The sequence below is a fragment of the Acartia tonsa genome, chromosome 11 (assembly GCF_053477335.1).
Source record: "Acartia tonsa isolate MP-2025a chromosome 11, ASM5347733v1, whole genome shotgun sequence".
Lineage (NCBI taxonomy): Eukaryota > Metazoa > Arthropoda > Copepoda > Calanoida > Acartiidae > Acartia > Acartia tonsa.
The window spans coordinates 39,730,058-39,753,402 of NC_137270.1; the positions used below are offsets into that span (position 1 = coordinate 39,730,058).

Consider the following 23,345-nt stretch of genomic DNA (forward strand, 5'->3'; position numbering starts at 1 on the left):
AGTCTTTTTAGTGGGGGGTTAAAAGTCTAGTTTCCACTGTAAAAAAAAGATTGACAACATTTATTATTGGAGAATCACTAAATAATGTAGACTGTGTACTCTTAACATATTTAAAAATGTTTTTAAAAGACCTATACTAATTATATAAATGCTTGTTTGTTTTTCCAAAAAGTAAATATCACTTTTTGGTTAATGCTCAATTATTTTTAATATTTTGATAATACGTTTGTTACCTAATATGCTTTCAGAAACAACAACATTTTTTGAATTTTTTTTTTACAGTACATGAGAGTTAAAAATGCAATGGTGCATCTATTATGTCAAGTGAATAGAAATTAGTAGCGAGGGCTTCTTCATAGTTAGTGTATTTCTTGCCGTTCGTCCGTCTTATTGCCGTTCTTAAAAATATAATGCAGCATTGTTTTAGGCTATATTGTTTTCAATTTGTGTTTCCTCCATGGATCTACAGGGATAAGACAATAGGCGATAAATGGATGTATAACTATAATCCTCAATGATAATACACAAAATTACCACCTCTATTGATTACAATGAATGGTTGAAATGTTTGGACAGTAAACCCAATAAAAGTCCCCAAAGATATTAAACCAACGAATAAGAAAATTTTATTATAAAACTTTGGGGACTAGTGTAATAAACAATTCGTTGTCTCCTTCCTTCAATCCTGGTTTCTTTCCCATCTACTTCTAGATGCTATGTCGAAGCCACCAGTTGTAATATAGTAAAATAAAATGTTTTTGAACTGCATAAACTGAAATTAAATTACAGAGTAAACAGATTTTTATATAATACATGTACATATAGACATTAATAATTTAATCATAGAGTAGCTGCGCCACTTTATATTGGGGTAATACATTTGTAATTTAATATTCTTAAGTATTTCTACCGTTTCTTCATGATAAATCCATCCACAAATTCCAAATTCTTGAATTTAATGTTCTAACAATAATGCAAATAAAAAGTCTAAAAGTAGCATAGTATTAATAACTACAATAACAATAACACAATCCTATTTTGTAAAGTAGTTAGTTGTGTGTATGCTCACTGATATCTTGTAAACGGTCAACCCACAACTTTCGAGAACCAATGTATTGCAGGGTTTAGACTATTTGCCACTGATTAGTAGTGGTACTTCGTCTCAAAAATACCCCTCTAAAAAAACAAAATATTAAGGGGGTTGGGCAAAGCCACTAGTTTTAAACAAAGAAACAGGAAATAATTTAATGACATTTGGTCTTTGAAAAACTGATATCACTTGCAGATATAAAAAAAACAATTTTACAACACATGAATGTAACGCTGAAAATGATTAAATTTTTTTTCTTCTCATTTTCTGCTGTTTTTATTCACTTCTATTGACCCTAAAATCGACTTGATGACTTTAAGTCCAAAAAATACAGCTAATGTTGTAACTATCAACACCAAAGAACTTCAAAGAATAGGAACAAATATATGAAGAAAAAACATATTTATTGAAAAGTTTGATTATAGATTATTAAAAGTTATTCGTGTTTTACTCTAAGTGCTTGTCGAGCAATAAAACCCACCCTTTTATTTATATAAATCAAAGAAATTAGGTGGGGGGAGGGGGTTGTTTTCTATGCCTAACCTTTGCAGCGGGCCTATAACCCTGCAAGGCTAACCAGTACTGCAAAAATCTAGCCTAACCTAACCTTACATAAAGTAAAAAAACAAACAAACAATTTAATTCATTAAAGGGACTGTGAACGTAAATTTTTCTCATCTTAATATCATATCTTAACATTACCTCATTCATATTATCTCACAGATAGAGCAAAACGCGCTTTTGTTTGCTTAAAAAACGGCTTTTTCCGACGATTTTTATAAGGTAAAGGGAAAGGAAGAAATTTTCCGTATTATATAAAATGTGCATTAAATTGCTTTTTTCTCCCATTATAGCTAAAATTAAACTTTTTCACATAGTTCTGGATTTTTCCTAACGGTTAAGCTGACTTTTAACATAATCCTTGCTTTAAACCAATGTATAGTTACTTAGAAATTGAAAAAATAAGCAATATTTTTTATTGAAAACCAAATACAATAACAAATCTAGAAACAGGTTATTTTATTAGTATCCAATTAACTTTAGATGGCCCATCTCTCGCCCACCTTTAATTACAAATTTGTAAATAATAAAGACGCAATATTTCTTTATAAACAGTCTGATAAAAGTGTAAACTAATTCTCGAAAGTGGGTTATTTATTGTCCAACACAATAAAAAGGAATATTCTTATTTTAAATAACCTTTGAGATTCAACCCTTTGTAGACAGTGAGGTATTTTTTTTGTCAATAATACGAATTTAAAATAGGTCTTTATTACCTAATTACTACGTTATAAAAAATCTAATTGGCAATTTTATATCATAAAATAAATCCTTAACAGTAAGTAAATTGTTTCAACTATATATGACAAGTTAAATATTCCTACAAACATTATAAGAAACAGAAACGTTCAGATTTTCCCTGTTTTTTCCTTTTTCCCTTCCAAAATACCATAAAATCAAGGCTTTATTTCTGGATATTTTTGTTAATAGTCTGGTAAGCCGAGCGTACTCGGCCCACGGGGTAACGAGTTCGGATTCAACGGGCCCTAGCCTTTAAGTATTCTACCAAACAAACAAGCAGGATTCAATCATACAGAATTATATATTTAAACTGAATAATATTTACAAGTTAGGTTTACTATATATATACAACAAAAATATGACAATAGTTAGGTTTGAAGGGGGTGTGGGGCGCTAGGGCTTAGCGCCCGACGGTAGACAGGCTGTGGGGGCAGCGGTGGTAAAAGGGGAGGCAGTGCCTCCCGATTATATAAGTGCATGATGGACTCGTGATAATTGCATGTTCAAGTCCCCTCCCCACATTTAGGCAGGCTTAGTTTGACCGCCGGGTGCGGGGTTAACAGCGGTCATGAGATGGATAGTGATATAATAGGATTAGTGCGGTGGGTTTGTTATCATAAGTCACAGCGAAGCAACTCTGTATTGGGCCTGTCCGTATGGGTGTCGTATTACCACAACCTCCCCTTCAAGGGTTGCGTGGCTCTTGAGACACCAGGCCTTGAACCTGGGGATACGACAGCCGGCTCCTGCGCCGGACAGGCAGTTCCTGGGGCACAGCTCGATGGAGGACAGCTCGGGCTACACAGGCTCCTCGGGACACTCGTTGCTCGGTCTGACTGTGGTTGGTGATCAGCATTGTCAACTCCTGGTTGGCTTCTAGGCGTGGGTTGGCCACGGCCAGGCCTCGCCGCTGGAAATTTTGCCTCGTCTGCAGGATCAGTTCTGTCTCGGCTGGTAACTGGACACGGAGGCCTAGGCAGATTCTGGTGGTTCCTAAGGGTGGAATGGTGATGGCAAAGGGCGCATAGAACTCCATGGGGGCGCCTGCTTGAGTCAGGTTGCTTGGCCTCCTAGCTCCTACCCGGATGGGGATGGCTGTCATCAGCAGGGGGCACATGGCTTCTTCTTCTTCTTCTGGGGCGGCTTCTTCCATTGCAGTGGCTGGCTCTTCTCCTACAGGTCCGCTGCTGGCTGGCAGGCTCGCCATGTCTGCGTCAGGGTTCCAGATGGCATCTCTGAGTGGCTCTGGAGCAGGCGGCGGCGGCGGTGGTTCGTTGGGTTGCTCCTGCAGGTTTTCCTCCACTGGGTCACGATCTTGGCCGCTAGGCTGTGGGGCGGCTGCGGCTGGCTGGTGCACTGGGAACTCTCCTGGGTTGCTAGCTGCGGGCGCCGCCGCTCCAACTGGCAGCTCGGTGGCATCCTCGTCGCCGTCCACGTCAACTTGGATGTCCTCTGGGATCTGGTGGGCAGTCACATCTCCAGTGTATTTGCGCAGTCGGCCTACATGCGCGGTAACTTCTGAGATCCTGGCTACTGGAGAGGCAGGTTTGATGACATAATGGACTTCTGTCGCTTTCCTCACTACTTTCCAGGGGCCAGTCCATCTCTTGGTAATCTTGGCTGCCTTCCCTGGCACCAGGCGAGGGGCCAGGTACCAGACCAAGTCTCCAACCTCATACTTGGCCGTGCCTTCGTAAGCTGCCGCGCTCCTCCTGATGGCTCCCTCCTCCTTCTGCTGGATGGCATCATAAACTGCATAGTAGCGCTGCAACAGAGCTTGGACGTTGGCTGGAACTGAAGCATACTCGGTCTCTGGCAGCCGTAGCACCATGTCCACCGGAAGTTTGGCCTCTCTCCCAAAGAAGGCCAGGAACGGGGTCACACCAGTGGACCTACAGGCCTTGGTGTTGTAGGCAAAGGCGATGGCAGGCAGGTGGGGCTCCCAGTTGTTATCGTCTCTGTCTAGGAACAGGCGCATGCCTGTGTTGAGCGTCCTATGAAACCTCTCCACTCGGTTGGACTGCGGATTGTAGGGTGGTGGATGTGTCAGGCCAATCTCAAGCCGGGAGGCCAGTTCCTGGAATACCTGGCCGGTAAATTCCATTCCATTGTCGGAATGGATCTTCAGGGGGCATCCGAACGTGGCCAGGTGGCGGTGCAACAGGGCTTCAGCCACCGTGAGGGTGCGCTTGTTGGGGATGGCGTAGAGGCTGACAAACCGGCTAAATCCATCTTGGCAGGTGAGGATGTAGCGGTTCCCAGCTGGAGTCTCTGGCAGTGGCCCCACCAGGTCGATGAATAGGACTTGCTGTGGATACCCCTGGCGGGAGGGCACGTGGATCCCCTGCTTCAGCCTCTCCTTGGTAACTTTCTGGACACACTCAGGGCAGGTTTGTACCATCAGGCGGACGTCACGGGCTAGGTTGGGCCACCAGAAGTGCATGGCAACGCGGGCGATAGTTGCGTCCATCCCAAAGTGCCCAGCCATGGGGGTCCCATGGGCTAGAAAGAACGCATCCTGCTGGAGGGCCGAAGGCAGCAGGTATCTTGTCCTCTCTCCCGTCAGAGTCTGGTCAGTGGTGGTGAGGCAGCCATGTTCGTCAAGGCCCAGGGCTGAGAAGCGGCTGGCGTACTGCTGCTCGTCTCGTTCCTTGCCACGCAGCTCAGCCTTGGTTGGGGCCTTGCCATCAGCCACCCATTGGCGGACACGGAGCAGGAGGGGGTCCTGTGTCTGGGCTTCCAATACTCTAGCTGAGTCCAGTCGGGCGGCAGGAGGCCGGCTAGCTGCGGGCTCCCCTAGCTGGGCCAGGTTATGGATATACTCAGCCTGCTCTGCTAATTCTTCGGCGCTAGCCGTTGGCATGTTGGCATCTTCCCGGCGGCTGAGGGCGTCGGCGTTGGTATTCTGGGTGCCAGGCCTGTGGCAGACGGTAAAGTCTAAGGCCGCTAGCTCCTCCTGCCAGCGGGCCACCATCCCTGTGGATGTGTTCAGTGATTTCATCTGTAGCAGGGCAGAGGAATCAGTGTTGATCTGGAAGCTGCGGTAGGACAAGATGCCGTGGAATTTTCGGATCCCATAGATAATGGCGGCCATCTCTCCCTTCCAGGATGGGTAGCGCGTCTCAGGGTCGGTTGTCTTGCGCCCCACGGCGGCAATCAGCCTCTCCTTGCCCTCCTGGCATTGACTCAGTATGGCAGAGATGGCGCGGCTGCTGAAATCTGTGGTGAGCTGGAACACTGCTGGTAAATCAAACCTGGGCGGCGCTCGGATGGGGGCCTGTCGGAACTTGTCCTTGAGTTGCAGCAGCTGGGCTTCCATCTCAGGCGTCCAGGTTAGGGCCTTGGCCGTCTTCTGCCGATTCATCTCGTATGTGAGGTCTGCATACTCTGGGATGAACAGGCGGTAGTATCCAAAGAAGCCCAGCAACGCCAGCAAATCCTTGGGGGTGCTAGGGGCTGGCCAGTCCAAGATGCGGTCAATATAGTCCTCTTGCATGGCTATCCCCTCTCGGCTGAGGGTGTGACCCAGATAATCCACCTTGGACCGGAACAACTTGGTCTTGGCTGGCTTGAGGCGGATCCCTCCCCTGCGGTGGGCTTCCAAGACTTCTCGGAGCCTGGCCAGGTGGGCCCAGGTATCCTGGTGGAAGGTCAGGACGTCGTCAAGGTATGACTGGAGGTTGGCTGTGCCTAGTGGATTTAGGACCCCTGCAATAAACCTGGAATAGACAGACGGTGCCGTAGCCAGGCCAAAGGGCATCCTTTTCCATTGATACAAGCCCCTGGGGGTGGTGAAGGCGGTGCAGGGCCGGCTATCCTCAGACACACGGATGGTGTAGTATGCGGCCACCGCGTCTAGAGCACTGTAGACACGGTGCCCGCCAGCTCGTTCCACCAATTGCTGGATCCTAGGCAGGGGGTAGCTGTCCAGCTCCAGACACTTGTTGAGGGCCCTGTAGTCGACGGCCCAGCGGGTGCTCCCGTCCTTCTTCTTGATGGGCACCAGGGGGCTGCTCCAGGCGGAGTCCGACGGCTCTATGACTCCTTCCTGCAGCCAAGTGTCCAGTTGTTTCTCCAGTTCAGCCTCTTGCCGCGGGTTCAGATCCCTAAATCTCTGGCGGATCGGCTGGGTCCCTGGCTTGAGGCGCAGCTGCAATTCAACCACATCTGTGCAGCCGGGGGTAGAATTGGAGAAGACGTCCCTGTACTCTGACAACGTAGTCCAGACCTCCTTCTTGAGTAAGGGGTCCTTGCGTAGGAACTCATTGTCTTCCATCTCCAAGGCCTCCCACAACTCTTGCATGTCTATAGGCTCAGCAGGTTCTTGGACCGAGTGGAGACGCGGGGGAGGCGTATCAGAGACTTCCAGAATGTCAGGTTTGACCAGCTCCCCTGCCACTGGGAGGCCAGCATCCAGCAAGAGGGGCACCTCCCCCTCATTGACCACCAGTACTCTAAACACAGTGGCAGAGCCAGGCCTGTGGGCATACAGGCCCTCTGGAATAACAAGGTCCTCCCCAAACCTCTGTTCTGGGGCAGCTAGTTGGATGGCATCCTTGGTGCGATGGCCTACTAGCTCAACAGGGACTGCCATAACCCCGCGGCCAGGCAGGACCACCCGCTTGGCTGTGCGGAGCTGGGGTGGTTGACCGTCAGTTGGAGCGACAGCGCTCAGCCTATACGTGGCTGGTGAGGGGTCAGCCTTGGCTCCGGGACCCACCGGCCGCGACTTGACGGGCTCGGCTTCTGGAGAGGCTGACATGTCGGAGCCAGGCTTGGCTCCGGGGGCGTCCGGCCACGATTTGACGGGCTCGGTGTTGGGAGAGGCCAAAATGCTGGGTCCAGCTTTGGCTCCGTGGGCGTCCGGCCGCGACTTGACGGGCACGGCGCCGGGAGAGGCTGGGGCCTGAGAGTTGAGTGTGGCTCCGGGTACATCAGACCGCGACTTGACGGGTCTGGACTCGGGCTTGGCTGGTGGACTGGCTGGAGGTCCCAGGTAGAGGGGGCCAGGTGGACATGGCTGGCCGTTGATAAAAATGTCGGAGGAGAAGATTGGTTCTGGAGGGCTGGCAATCTCAGGAAACGTTGTTGGCAGGCTCTCCCTTGGCACCTTGGGCACTGGGGGCAACCCCATGGCTAGCAGGTTAGCGCCCTTGTGTGCGTTGAGCTCAGCGTCCACCCAGTGTGTGCCTTTCTCGACCACACGCGGCTGCTCAGGCAGGGGGCCTGGCAGAGGCCCCTCATAGCTTAGCTCTCTCTCGGCTGTCTCCCGGTCAATGGGGACGCCACGGAGTGGGATAAACTCCCCACGCGCCCACAAGCAAGGTGGTTGCATGTCGAAACAGAGCCTAGTTCCGAACTCCTTGAGAAAATACCCACCCAAGTTAAGAGGGTGGGAGAGATTCCGGACCACAGTCACGTGGTATAGATGGAGTATAAGAGTGTGTGAAACTGCCATATATAACTCTTTTAATTTCCCAATTACCTGGAGGGGCTGGCCTTCCTCATTAGCAGTCAGGATCTGGGTGTTGTCCGGAATCAACATGCGTTGCACACCCATTGCGTGCATGAGGTGCTCAGAAATTACAGCAGACCCTGGTACACGGTTGCCAGAATCAACCATGGCATCAACCTGTACATGCTGGGCAGGGTCAGGAGTAGGAAACCTCACCCTGATATGGCAGGGGAAGTGGAGGTCCTGCCCTTGAGACAAGGGGGCCTCTCGTTCGGCTGGGGTTGGCAGAAACTTTGGTGGTGGCCGCACCGCAGCTATGGTGGTATCGCTTACCATGGTGGCTTAGACTGTAGCTTCGAATCACTAGAGCTTATTAATTATCACTTGGTCAACAATTTTATATTTATTTTTATCACTTGGTTGACTTTCTATACACAATGATGTGTTGTTATCACTAGGAGCTCTAGGTGTGATTCTGGAAGCACTGGCAGCAGGGAATGTCCGTCCTGCAAGGTTCAGAGGGGTGACGGCGGTAGGGAATGACCCGTCCTACAGCGCCGCTGGTTCGAATCCCGACAAATGGCGGCAGGGAATGGCCCGTCCTACAGCGCCTCGGGTTCGAATCCTGGGAGACAGCGGCAGGGAATGTCCCGTCCTGCCGTGCCTGTGGCTCAAAATCTGCTATCCGTCGCAGTGGTAGGGCTTACTTGTGTGCTGAAGCTTCGCAGCCACACATTGCCTTCTTAGGGAGACCAGCACACAGCTGTCTGTCTCGTAGGTTTGGCCTGGGTGTCCTGGGGCTTGTCCCAGCTACACTTGCCAATTTAGACTCAGTTTTGTAGCCGTCTGAGCTAAATTATCCGGTTGCCGTGGCTGCGCACCTAGCGCTACTCCTACACGACACGGACCAAGCGTCTTAACTGGCGCTTTTAGCAGGCTAAATCTGCTTGCCGTAGGCCAGAGGCCCACATATTGCGTTCAAAATGATGGAAATTCGACCTAAAAAGGCCGTCTCACGGGTCAGTTGGCTTCTCAGTTGGCGGCTGATTGTCCCCTTACTTGCCAAAGGGTCCAATCAGAGGTAGAATAGGCTAGTTCTGTAAGGCTCGATTGAAACACGCTGACACCAAGTTCTGGTAAGCCGAGCGTACTCGGCCCACGGGGTAACGAGTTCGGATTCAACGGGCCCTAGCCTTTAAGTATTCTACCAAACAAACAAGCAGGATTCAATCATACAGAATTATATATTTAAACTGAATAATATTTACAAGTTAGGTTTACTATATATATACAACAAAAATATGACAATAGTTAGGTTTGAAGGGGGTGTGGGGCGCTAGGGCTTAGCGCCCGACGGTAGACAGGCTGTGGGGGCAGCGGTGGTAAAAGGGGAGGCAGTGCCTCCCGATTATATAAGTGCATGATGGACTCGTGATAATTGCATGTTCAAGTCCCCTCCCCACATTTAGGCAGGCTTAGTTTGACCGCCGGGTGCGGGGTTAACAGCGGTCATGAGATGGATAGTGATATAATAGGATTAGTGCGGTGGGTTTGTTATCATAAGTCACAGCGAAGCAACTCTGTATTGGGCCTGTCCGTATGGGTGTCGTATTACCACAATAGGACGTTTTTGGTTGATCAGTGTAGTAAAATGTGCTTAGAAAATGTTAAGATTTGATAATCAGATGAGAAATATTTACGTTCACACTCCCTTTAAAAAATAAAGTGAGTTCTTTGCTCAGCAAGGCATTTTAGAGAAAAAACTCTGGACAATAAATGTTAAACAGGCATACTTATTTTGAACTGTCCGACAGAAAATTATTCATTTTTACAGGCCATATTTTTTCGCTCTTAAAAATTGTATTCCAATTGATATAGAGAATGTTTATCCTTGTACAGTTAACGAACTAATACGTGCGCATCTAACATATCAAATTACTAATACATATGTAAAATATGTGTAGCGGCATCCACGCACATGAGCGTGCTGCAAGGTGTTGCTTAAAATGGCAGATTTTTCACTATCTTTTTGTCAGATTTAAGATTTAACCGTTGTCAATTTTAGTTTTATAACAAATTTTAGATTTGTGTAACAAATTTGATTAATGGTCATCCAATGGATTTGTACATCTATACATTAAGAGACAGTTTTTTTTATCTAAAAATTGTATATACAAAAAATGATTTAAAGACTTGCTTGCTAGCTATTTCTAAATTATATATTAGAATGGATTTAGATGTTCAAAAAGTTAAAAAATAAGCTTTTGATATTTGGAATAAACTCTATAACTATGGTTCATAGGTAAGTGTTCATCTGACAGTCAGTAAAATTATCATCTTTTCAAAATTTAGGTCAAATAATTAGGTATAAAAAAGGTATACAAAACTGTAAAAAATATGATATGTTCCTATGCAATTTCTTTTCAAGAAAACGTTTTTATATTTACCATTAATATAAGCTTAAATAAATTTGGATGATAGCTTTTCTACTCTATAACTTATCTTCGACCAAAAAACTTATCTAAATTCTGCGCTATTTAGGTTAAAGTCGTCCTTGTAAATATAATATACCATTAAAAGAGGTAAAAAATAAAAACCTCTTTCTAAAATCTAATATTAGATATTTTATTACAATAAAAATTCCATATATGGTGAACAAAAAAAGTTCCACAAAAAGACGTTTTTAAAGTGCTTTTCAACGTTGAAAAAAAGAACAATATAATTTTGACATTCATATTTAATACAAGACTTGTCATGTAGAGATAGGTTAATGTAAGATAAATTATATATTATTTAACCCTTAATTTTTAAACTATAAAATGCATAATTTGTTTTACAAGAGAACTAAATAATTTTCCATTGTCCTATTTCTGAGTTATAGTAAAAAGGTTTATTTAGCCAAAGCTTTAGCTTTTCATTCCTAATATACTGATTGAAATCTTCTTTTTAGGGAAGTTTCACATAGGTCCTGGGATGGTTTAAAATGATTTAAAAGTTTAATTTATGTATGGTTCTGAGAATCTTTCTGTTCTGTACATTGTAGTATATTGATAAAAAACTCAGGCAATATATCTGTTCACAAAATAGGACCCTGAATTATCCCCTAATCAAAAAAATATTCTTTAAGACATAAGTTTGCTTTTTAATAGTGCAGTAACTCTCAACCTAGATTTTGTCTGTCAGGTCATGCGCATTTCACATTACTGGATATAATTCTCCTTGTTAAAAAATATATATCATGACAAAAAGCATTAAAACTACTCCATATTTATATTTATCTTTAATTGGATGTTAAATAGCTGCGAGCTAGTAGGTTTTTTGCAGAGATCTTAAGGGATAAGACAATAGCTAATAAATTTATGTTTATCCACAATGATGTGAAACAAAACTAACACTCCTTTACATTAAAATTATATGTTGAAAAGTTGGGACACTACTAGTTGAAAAACCACCATCAAAATAACGTGGCTATTAAACTGTGAGTACCAGAGAAATTTACAGTCCAATGTCCCTTCCCTCCCTGGGAGTTGGTTGGGTGTCCAAACTATTTGTTATCCCCGTAGTCAAAGGTGTGTTATTAGTTGCACAGGTACTCTATAATTTGGATATTATATAGGTCTGTTTAATAGGAATAATGGATTTACAATATGTGGATATATTGACAGGTTTTGTAGTCATTTTAGGTTGCTAATATGGACCTCATATATTGTTCATTGCATTCATCCAAAAGGACGAAAAGGAATGAGGTAAAGTGGGGTATCGTTATTTTAGCCAGCTGTAGAGTATGACTTTATTATAGTACAAAATCTAGTACAACATCCAAGTAATAACATATCGATTAATAGAAGCTTTAGTAGTTTTGTAGTATAATATTAAAATGAATGACAACATCCACATAAGCGAAACACAAGAAATGAGACGGTCATACTTACTTTCTGTTAATGACTTGATACTGTAACTAACCGTTATAGGAATCATCATGCAAATTTGAAATCGATAGGACTGTACTAACATGACTCAACAATAAGAGCTGACCGTCGCGGTTTGACTGTAAATGTAGATAGGCTTCGCTTTTTAAAATACAACAGATAGGGGGATGGCAATGGCATAAAAAGTTAATCTAGATTCTAAAAAAGTCACAAAAAGCAGAACCTTACATAAGAATTGGAAAGAAATATTGATATATCCATCTACCTCTCTCTACTACTATTTCATAACAGGGATATAAAGGGATAGGACAATGGCCGATAAATTGATGTACATCCCCAATGATTGTAGACATAAATAACCCTTCTGTACATTACAATTAGTGGTGAAACCGTTTGGACACTCACCTTAATGAACCAACCAATCAAAATTCAATAAAAGTCCTAAAATTTGTTAACAAATAAGAAAACGTTATTATAAACTTTGGGGACTAGTGTAATAAACAACCATATATCCCCATTCTTTAACACTATTTCATAATCCGGATATATAAATATAATAAAAAAAGCAAATACATATATACTATACATGAATAAAAAAGGCAAAATTATAAAATTGATATAGTAAAAAATATAGAGAATCAAAAATTAAAATTTCTTTCTCTAAAATCTTTATCATTAAATATATGTATGAGTAGGATGGTTGAAGGAGGGGGGGGGGGGGTTCAACACCACCTATATCTATATACATATTTGGATGATCCTTCTCTTCTATTGTTCACCTTCGAAATTTTCCACCTCCCCTCCACCTTGGTGAATCACTTGGTACGCCACTAGATTAAATAAGGGACAAGAAAATAATTCCCCCCAAAGTTCTATTTTTAAAATTTTAACTTTTGTAGCTAATTGAGGTATATTTTTCAAGAGGTAATTTTTTTCTCTTGGGAGGTATGATGTAACTCTCCCCCAAAATAGTTTAATTCACCCATGACCTATTAGAAGCTTCCCTGTAAGAATAGAACCATATCTGTCTAGCGTTTAGAGAGATTTTAATCTACAGACAGATACATAGTAAGACACATGAACATCCTGTTACTTTTATATAAGATTGTAAGCTTAAGATTGATCCGGTATTGGGTCCTAGGACAAACGCAGGAGTCCCAAACGTCGGAGAGGACAAACGCAGGAGTGAAATCTTAACCTAACCTATTTTAAACCATCTTTTAGGTTTTCCAAATGCCTACCCCTGGGGGCTGCTTATTTGTATATTCATATTTTAACCTAACCTTTATCTGTATAGAAATACTTGATAAAATTAATATAATAACACTCCTACATTTGTCCAACCCGACGTTTGGGACTCAGACAATGCTCTCTGTTTATTTATCTATTTTATTTACTATCTCTATTACCGTTGGCAGAGTATGTAAAGATTCCGTATACTCATGAACTTAAAAGTCCAGTTTTAAAATTCATAAAAATAAAAATACAATTGGGCTGTTTATTTTACTAGTCCCAAAGTCTTAAAATAAAGTTTTCTATTCGTTGGCGAAACATCTTTGGGAACTTTTATTAAATTCTGAATGTTTGGTTTATTAAGTAGTGTGTCAAAACGTATCAACAAATAAATGCAATCTACAGAAGGGGTAATTTGTGTATCATCAATAGGGATGTACATCAATTTATCGGCCATTGTTTTATACCTTTAGATCCATGCGAATTAAATAAATAAGGTAGTTCTAAAAGGAAGTAAATATAAAAACCCTCCCGTAATATAAATAGATCGTGAAAGGGATCTCTGCTTTTATTGTTAGCGATGGGGTCTATAAAAAAATAAAATCCAAGTATGACAGTACATTCTCTGTGCCATCTAGCCTGAAATTATACTGTAATTCTACAAGGATGGAATAAATACGCCAAAAAAAAGGATGTTGAAATCAGATCATATAATAATCAAAACCATATAACCATTCATAATCAAACATATTTAACGTGGAAGGATAGCGTTGACATACAATATCAATGGCTTTTTATCGACTATTAATGGATATATTATAACTTGGATCTTACACCTGATTTTCATGTTTTCTAATAAAGTGAAACTTACATAACGATTACTCCCCTTCTCCCTTTACCCCATTCTTTTCCCTTCTACTTAATGAACGAACTGTCAAATAAACGAGTTCCTTGTTAAGAAGCTAAATTGACGACAAATTTTCCCCTGTCATAAAATCAAAATATATTCTACATCCATAGCTCAAACACAAACCTTGATATTTAAAGATTGCGATTCCTAAGATTGTTAGGTAATATATAAGCAAAAGGGAATAAGCAAAGCATCCATATGATCAGGTTCAGTCACTCTATGTTCATTTGTACGTCTGATTTGGATGTTGTCATCCTTGTTTGAATAAAATTTTGAAAGAAATCATTTGAAATAATTTATAATCTTATTATTTGTAAACCCTTTCTTTTACATTGCATTGCATTAAGCCCTAATGTCAAAACAACAAAAGAATGGTTATTCTAAAAAGTACCAAAGCAAGGATGGTTTGATAGCAGCGAAGCTTTTAAACCAAATAAGCTAAAATTAGCTATATACAGAAAAATTTGTTTTTCGGAATTTAAGTGAAAAATAAGACTCTTAAGACACTGAAGATACACATTAACAAGTATAAATTGTTTCAAAGCTAACATATTAAAAAAGCGGAGTGGGGACAAAACACCTAATTTAAAAATGCCTAACTAAAAATGCCTAACTAAAAACACCTAAGTTTAAAAATACCTAATGTTAAAAACATCTACGTTAAAAACACCTAATTTAAAAACACCTAATTTATAAATGCCTAATTTAAAAACGCCTAACTAAAAATGCCTAACTAAAAATACCTAATTTTAAAAATGCCTAATTTAAAAATACCTAATTTTAAACTATCTAAACGCCTAATTTAGAAATGCCTAATTCTAAAATATTAAATATTTTCACTAAAATACCTAAAATTTTAATAACATTAATCCAATTGGCTGATTGTTATTGCTAAATGATCTTGCTAGTCGATGAACCAATATGGTTCATTTTTACATAGAGGTCCAAGGGTGGGGGGGAAAGTGGGGATAACCTCCCCCCCCCCATTTAAAATTTACCCCAACCATTTAGGAGGGGGTATTTACCCCCCACAATCAATTTTGGGGGGGTAAAAACCCTCCCAAAAAAAAAAAAAAATCTCTAACAAAAAAAATGTTTGTGCGCTTCGCTTGCATTTTTAATACTAAATATTTAATAAAATTTAAATTACCCCCCCCAGAAATTTTTCCCAGATTTCAGGGGGGGTAATTACCCCCCCCCCCAAGCTAATTTTACCCCCGGGGTAAAAATTTTGGGGTGGGTAAAAAAAATTTGCAGCACGCTTCGCACGCCATTTTAACCCCCAAAAACGAATTATCCCCCCCCTTAAAAAATTTTATCCCCCCCCCCCAAAAAAAAGCTTGGACGCCCCTGCATTTTTACAATGAAGCTTCCTGTATGTCATGGGATGGTTTATGTAAGGTTGGGAAGGTTTTAGGGAGGTTACCAACACCTTCCAATGAGAAATCACCCTTTGAAAAAATCCCCCCCCCCCCCCTCTGTTTTTTAATATTTCTTTAATCTTTCTTTATCAAACTAGAACAAAAATGGGGGATGATTAACTATCACCCCCCAAGCAAAAAAAAGGGATGCTACGGCTACTTAGGTTAGGGAAGAAACCAAAAAAAATCAAAATTCATTTGTTTCCTTGTCCTTAAACCTTTGAAATTCTGGTGGGGAGGGGGGGTCATGAACACTCAATCCCCCCCTCCCCCCAAAGACTTAATTGAATTCCCCTCTGCACTGCAATCGCCCCTAGAGGCCTCTAGGAGGCATAGCCACCGGTTTAATATATTTAACAACAGTTTTAAGATATACTTAAAATTAGGTTTTTTTAGATTAGGTATTTTAAAATTAGGTATTTTTAAACTTAGGTATTTATAGTTAGGTGTTTATAAAATTAGGCATTTTTAAAGTTAGGTGTTTTGTCACATTAGGCGTTTTTAAAATTAGGTATTTTTAAATTAGACATTTTTAAATTAGGTATTTATAAATTAGGTGTTTTGTCACATTAGACATTTATAAAATTAGGCATTTTTAAATTAGGTATTTTTAAATTAGGTGTTTTGTCCCCACTCCAAAAAAGCTAAGCTATATCCAGTATCAGTCTTTTTATTACGAGGATTTTTGGTCTTTAGAATAGTCTTAAAACACTTCTGTAATACAGATATAGAACAATGAACGATTATCTACTCCCCCCAAATCTTTTGAGTGAAACTTCCTTTGATAACGAAAGAAGGGCTGCAGGTTTTTTTTTTATTGGGGTCATTATTCCCTGGCGTTAGCCTACTGTGTTACAGATAATGTTTAATAAATTTAATTCTTAAACAATAAAAGATCAAATTGTCTATCTATCTATCTATCTATCTATCTATCTATCCATCTATCTATCTATCTATCTATCTATCTATCTATCTATCTATCTATCTATCTATCTATCTATCTATCTATCTATCTATCTATCTATCTATCTATCTATCTATCTATCTATCTATCTATCTATCTATCTATCTATCTATCTATCTATCTATCTATTTCAGATGGTTCCAGATTTCACCGTGCCCTCAGTTCTGAATGGGATTCAAGGTAAGACATACGTTTAAAGAAGTAGCAAAGAAACTCTATAAAAAGGATATGTCTGTACGTCCATTTGGCTCTATTCAATAAACAACTGCTTATTACAATGCACTTTGTAATGAGATGTAAAGTTATTCTAAAAGTTGCCTATGTCTGTTTGTATGTCTTTATGAAAGCCTTTAACCTAAAAACCTTTAACCTTAAAAGTTGGAAAAGATAGCGGAAAGGCAAAACATCTTAAAAGACACTTCGATAAAAATATAAAGCTAAAATTATATTTTATAGTCTACTAAAACTCTTTAGGCATTATAATATATCAAATAACATAGTTATGAATACAAATTGCCCTCTAGAATGAGTTTATTTTATTGTGGCGTAGCCTTTAAGACATACAAAATCAATTTACATTTACATAGAGGCTTCAAAGATTTGATCGGGGGATAATCTAAGGTGGTGAGGGTGGTGATCTTTTGTGTTTTTAAAATTTGAGGGGGGTAAAATGAAGGGTTTCAAGGTTTGAGTGTGGTAAACACTCCTTTACCCCCACCCATGGACGTTTATGAGTACAAGACTCTGATATTACAGACAAAACCAACCAACAATTTAAACTTTTTTAGAAGATTCGCTAATAACAATTTAGCACTATTAATGGATGTAGAATATACGTGGATATTATGAAAAGGAAAGTTTTTCGTCAGTTAAGCTTGTTTATTGGTAAGTTTGCTCATCCAGTAAGAGGGGAGGGGATGAAGTAAAGGTGGTGGTTGGGGGTATGGTGATATTAGCCCGCTTAAAGTTTTACTTTTTCAGAGAACATAAAAATCTGGTGTAGGATCCAATTAATAATAAATCCATTGCAGTATCACTGAAGTAATACGATATAGAAACAGCTTAGAAAAGAAAGATGGTCTGGTTTTATAAATAATTTCTTAGCTTCTTTTAATGGACCTCTATTTTATAAGTTTGTCTATCTGGCTATGCTTTGTTGTAGTATTCTATGAAATGCCGTGAACGTTGGGTACTGTCGTTGAATTTTGATGGTTGGGTCAAAACTAGAAGTGTCCAAACTTTTCAACCAATACAGTGAATCCTCATTTCAATTAATCGTTCATTGTCCTATCCTCTAATATCCCTGAAAAAGGTGGTTTATATTGGGGAACAAACCAAGCAAATAGGATGTTATACTGTAAGTAAATTCATAAAAGGTTAATCCGTGAAAAAAAGATGATATTTAAGATATTCAAACGAGATTCAAGTTCTAAGGGTTTAGGGATAAGACAATGGACGATAGATTAATCTTGATTATCAAAATTCTGGCTATGATAGATCAACAATTTAAACCGGTTTCTAGCCATACTGAAAAATCATTTACCATATTGTATCATATCCAGTATATTCGGCTTCTAGGGGCTAACAAAACTGGTTTTAATCTTATAATTGTACATTTTTATATCCATGGAAAGCTGTTATAATACGATGCTATACATAACTATTGTTGAAGATTTATTTATCATACACTTTCATGTTTTATGTCGACTGTATAGCATTTAATAAAAATGGCCACGGCTGACATATTATCCACAATATGAGACTTCATGACATAAAAAGTGGCTGCAAAAGTGACAAAATAGTAAAAACGACAAAATCCTATGTTGATATGATAACAGTAAAGTATTAAACAGTAAAATGTAAAGAAACAAGACGGGTTTTTCCAATAATAATGATATATAAATGTGTTTGCCTTTAAACATAAACATAAACATATTTATGTATGCAAAATAGTTATTCTGCAGACGGAGATTTACTTCTGAAGGACAACAATTATAGCATATCATTTATAGAGTAGCTTTGCTTCTTAATTTTTTCGCTTTCTAGGACGTTTATGTGATTTTAAATGCAATACTAACGCGATAAAAGGCGGTTCATATGATTTAAATAAAGAATTATAAAAAATATTTTCGTTGAAACTCCCTTCTTTTACTACCCTGTTAATCAAGATGCATTGTATTGACTTACTATGTAATATATCGACCCTTAAGAATTTTTTTTCTAAAGCTCTTTATTGTGCCTATAAAAATGACGCCATACAATACAAATGACCAATGATAGATACATTTTAATTGACAAATGATAGGCCAGTATTATGTAAATTTTTTGTAAGCACTATAAAAAGCTTCAGCTTTCATAGTTGACATGTTATCGATAATATCTTGCTGAACATTCTAATATTGTCTTACTTTACATAGTTTCTGTTAATAAAGTGTTAATAAATGACATAATATCGAAGTTATATTAGAAATGCTAATTTATCTGATAATTTAAACGACAATTTTAGCAATACTACCGAAAACCTAATTCTACAATATTTGATATATGATGCTGCACTAATAAAGTTTTACTCCTAGCTACCTAAAATAACGATACCACTCATCCACCCCCTTTACCCCATCCCCTCCCCCTTACTAAATGAACGAACTGACCAATAAACGAGTTAAATTGTAGACAATTATTCCCCTGTCAAAATATCCATGTATATTCACATCCATTCCTACAATAAATGGAAAGACTCATGTCGAAATAATGACAATATCAAACTTAACAGAGAGTATACATCTGCAATAAAAGGCTATAAAAAGTGGTTTATTTACAAAAAGGGGTCAAGGGTGGCTTTTTAAATCTGCTTCTTCAAAGGGATAGGGGACATATGTTAAACGATTTTGATCGATTTATAGCATTCTCTATTTTTTTAAAATTTACTTATGATGACAAGATACCCAAAAGACTAAAAATGTACGTTTTAAAAGTACAAGAAAAAACCAACTAAAATACTGCATCTAAAAGTCTACATTATGTTTGGTTTTACGAAATGTTTTTTTTACGTTTTAGTATAAAATTTTTTACAAATATGTACATTACAAATTGGACCCTAAATTAACCCCCCATCCTATTAACATGTATAAAATAAAGCGTATATAGCAATAGATGTATTATTACTTGGATTTCACACCAGATTATCATGTACTCTAATAAAGTTAAACATGTAGCGGGCTAAAATAACAATCTTCCTCCTATACCCCATCCCCACCCCTCCTGCTGGATGAACGGACTGACCAATAAACGATGTGCATGTTAGCAACAAAATAACCGACAAATTTTTCCCCTGTCATAATATCCACGTATATTCTACATCCAATTACATAAAATAAAGCGTATATAGCCTATGGGAAGGATAACATAATAATAAAATTACTTTCTATAAAAAATAATTCACCCTCACAATTTTTACAAAATCTTTACCACAGCTACTCTATAACTGATCTTGTTTCAAGTAGGGAGAGGACAATTGTATTAAATTTTCTCTCCTAACTACCAAAGACAGAATTTTACACATATTGATTAAAGTGGAAGATAATATACTTAGCTGTATTGACAGGGAAAATTGTCAATTTAGGTTGCTAATTAGGTCATTTCGTTCATATAGTAAGAGGGGCGACAGGGTAAAGGTGGTGGATAAGAGGGATCGTTATTTTGGCCAGCTACAAGTTTCACTCTATTAGAGTGCATGATAATCTAGTGTAAGATCCAAGTAATAACTCAAATTTTATGTGTTTTTAGCTTCGCTACTATCAAACGAAATCATCTCTGTTTATACATAATTTTCAACACCGCAGCTACCATATATATCAGTTATTTGTTTGTCAGTTTAAATCTCGCTAACGTCTAATCTGATTGAGGTTTCCATTCTAGGAAATCTTTATATAGGTCCTTTATTTAGGATATCTTATAGTAAAATTTAAGTCCTAGTATGGTAGGCTATATTTCTAAAGACAGATATCATATTCAGTGATTTATTTACAATACTGTAGAGAAGTCTGCTCTTTTTTATTCATACAAGCTATGGTTAGCTTGTTATTGTTGCGCTACTTGTGTAGATAGTGTGTCCTTGTTTGCCTTTATAAAGTTCCTGTTATTTTGTTGTCAAAAGTGAAAAGAAATTGCGCTTATAATAATTTCATATATACAGACGTCCTTGTTGTTCAGCAAAAATTAATAAAAATAGCCATATTTTTTGTCAGAAAAGTAGCTATAAAACATGGGTATTTAGTATTTACCACTGAATCAAATGAATTGTGCATTAATATAGAGTTTAATAATATGGTTTAAGGCTATTTCTTATAAAAATCGCTTGCAAATCGGCTCTAAACTGTGAAGGATAACTAAAAAGAAATATTGATTTTGTGTAAACAAAAATACTTTTAGATTCATTTTCTTATCCACGGTCAACTGTCAAAAACAACATTTTTTATAACAAAGAAAAAGTTTTTTTTTGTTAATTTAAATAATTTTTGTTGTTGCAATGAACATTATTGTCTTTGCTAAAAATAATTTTCGCAGTATTTTTGAAACACTTATGTGCTTTATAAATATACACCAATTTAGAAAAAGTAGGTTTACATGATTTTTAGGAGTGAACCTACTCTATATATTTTTCCCCCACAATTTCCCTGTGAAAACTGTTTGCATTCTTTCGATTTTATGAACATAAAATTGTCCTATGGAACTTTGTGAAATGTTTCCTGAGACAGTTAGGTACAATTTAGTAACTCAATAATCTTTACCAAAAGTTCCATATGTCTATTTTAAACAAGGATGACAACATCCATAAAAGCGAAGCACTGAAACGGTAGGACAAACGGACATTAACACCTGTATAGTGTCTGAACTGAATAATCAGAATATAAAAGTATAAGAGTCGACGCAAAATTGTATGTAAATTTGTTGAAAACTGCTTGATACAGGATAATGTTTATGGACATACTTACATTTTTAGGACTTGATTATAGAGTTGCTTCGCTTATAATATTGTTCTTTTTTGTCACAGGAATCAATATACCAAAAATCAGATCAAACGGATAATTAGTTCACATAAAAATTTGCTTTTAAAAAAGTAGAAAAATCAACATGTTTAAAATGGACGTACGGACATTCTGGTAATGATTATAGAGTTGCTACGCTCTCTAAATCGTACCTAACTACTACAGGAATCATCATGCAAAGTTTGAAATCGATAGGACAATTCTAACATGCCTAAATAAACGAATAAAAGCTATCTATCTCGGACGGACGGACGTACGGACGGACGGACGTACGGACGGACCGAACCTAATTATAGAAAAGCTTCGCTTTTAAAAATAAATATAAACTTTTTATATGAAATATATTAATATGATTTTTGAAATACGGATTCAAAGGACGATTGGACATGATATAAAGAGTAAAGTTGCTTTTCAATAATACTTAGAATGGAAGTATGTTCTTGTTGATATTCGAATGTCTGTCTTACTCGATTAGCTTCGTTTTCATGGTTGTTGTTATCTTTGTTTTTTTGAAAATAAAATTGTATGAAAGTTCTCACAAATTGAATAGAACTTATCCGCTAGTTAATTTGAATACGACTCAAAAAGTGTCATATAAAAATATGAAATTGAAATTACTGCATAAATATTCCTAGGGTGACAATATTTTTTATTTCATCTTTTGCGGAAAACTGCCTATTGTAATTTGTTATGAATAACTATATCAATATAAATTTCTATTACGGCTAGTCAGCTTCATGTTGGCCTCCTGTAACCCATATGGAAGTCAAGCTTTTACAATTTTAAAAATTAGCTGAAGTTTAAACCTAACCCAAATATGGCAATCCCTCTTTCAAAAAATATTTTTAAAGCATCCGAATTGATTTAAATTTGAGGCTAAGTCGTGGCTGACGCGCGGCTGCCAAGCCCTGGTTTCTTTCACTCAAAATATGTTCTATAAAACAACTTCTCCCACACTCTCAAACTTAAAACTAACTGAATTTCTTTAATTTTAGGCCATTGAAAGATTTCCACACTGGGGCCTCAGGTCGCAGCACCATGCAGACACTGGACAAGAGAATTTCTGCCAGCATTGATCAGCTAGATACACTCAGGTAGATAGATAGACCCGCTTGTCGTCGGGGATGTGGTAGGTTTGAATCTCACCTAAAGATGTTAAAAATGGTTCATAATGTTGCTATTTCATGTGCACCACATAAATACATAGTTAAAGTAGGGAGAATGACTTGGACCAAAACAGGCGCAACTCTTTACCATGCACACTGCACAGTTAAGCCTTGTAAGACAAGGATCGTACAATCGAAGGCTTGGCTGTCAGATCAATCATTAATCAAGTTCCGTCCTCAAGGATAACCGACGAGGCTAAGCTAATAAATATAAAAGATCTAGATGCATAACCAGTAAAATATCTATAGAAAGACAGTTTGGAGGAACACTCAACTTAATTAACAAATCAATCAAAACTCAATAAAAAGCCAACGAATCAGAAAGTGTTATAATACAACTTTGGGGACTAAAATAATAAACAGTCCAATGTCTCCTCCCTCCCTGGAAGTTATAACAACCTTGGAATGATGTAAAACATATTTTTTCCTTCCGCAAAAATTAACAACTGGGAAAAAGTTGTTGGGCCAAGTATTTTTTTACAGGAACCATTTTTTCCTGCTTTCCTCAGGAAAAATTTGCTAACAAACATTACAGACAGACAGACATACACGCATACAGACACACACACACACATACACATACAGACACACAAACACACACAAAGAGTCTAATCATATAAAATATTTATAAATTGATGGATATGAATTTAGTTTTTTCTTTAAAAATTAAGAGTTCGTGAGATGGATAGATAGATGTAAATATGTAGAGACAAAGAGATAGAGGGAGAGGGGGAGAGAGAGAGAGACAGAGACAGAGAGAGATAGAGACAGACAGACAGACAGACAGACAGAAAAAGTGGAATAAAGTAGAATATAAAAAGGAATGC

At 38.7% G+C, this 23,345-nt stretch overlaps 1 protein-coding gene across 1 annotated transcript in view; it reads left to right on the plus strand.

Moving 5' to 3' along the window:
- LOC145332167 (uncharacterized) overlaps positions 1-23,345 on the plus strand; it is a 130,236-nt gene that overhangs the window by 26,254 nt on the left and 80,637 nt on the right. Inside the window, exons 3-4 of the mRNA XM_080177118.1 lie at positions 16,439-16,484; positions 22,348-22,446. Coding sequence (XP_080033244.1) covers positions 16,439-16,484; positions 22,348-22,446 — 145 coding nt within the window. The remainder of the gene's footprint in view (positions 1-16,438; positions 16,485-22,347; positions 22,447-23,345) is intronic.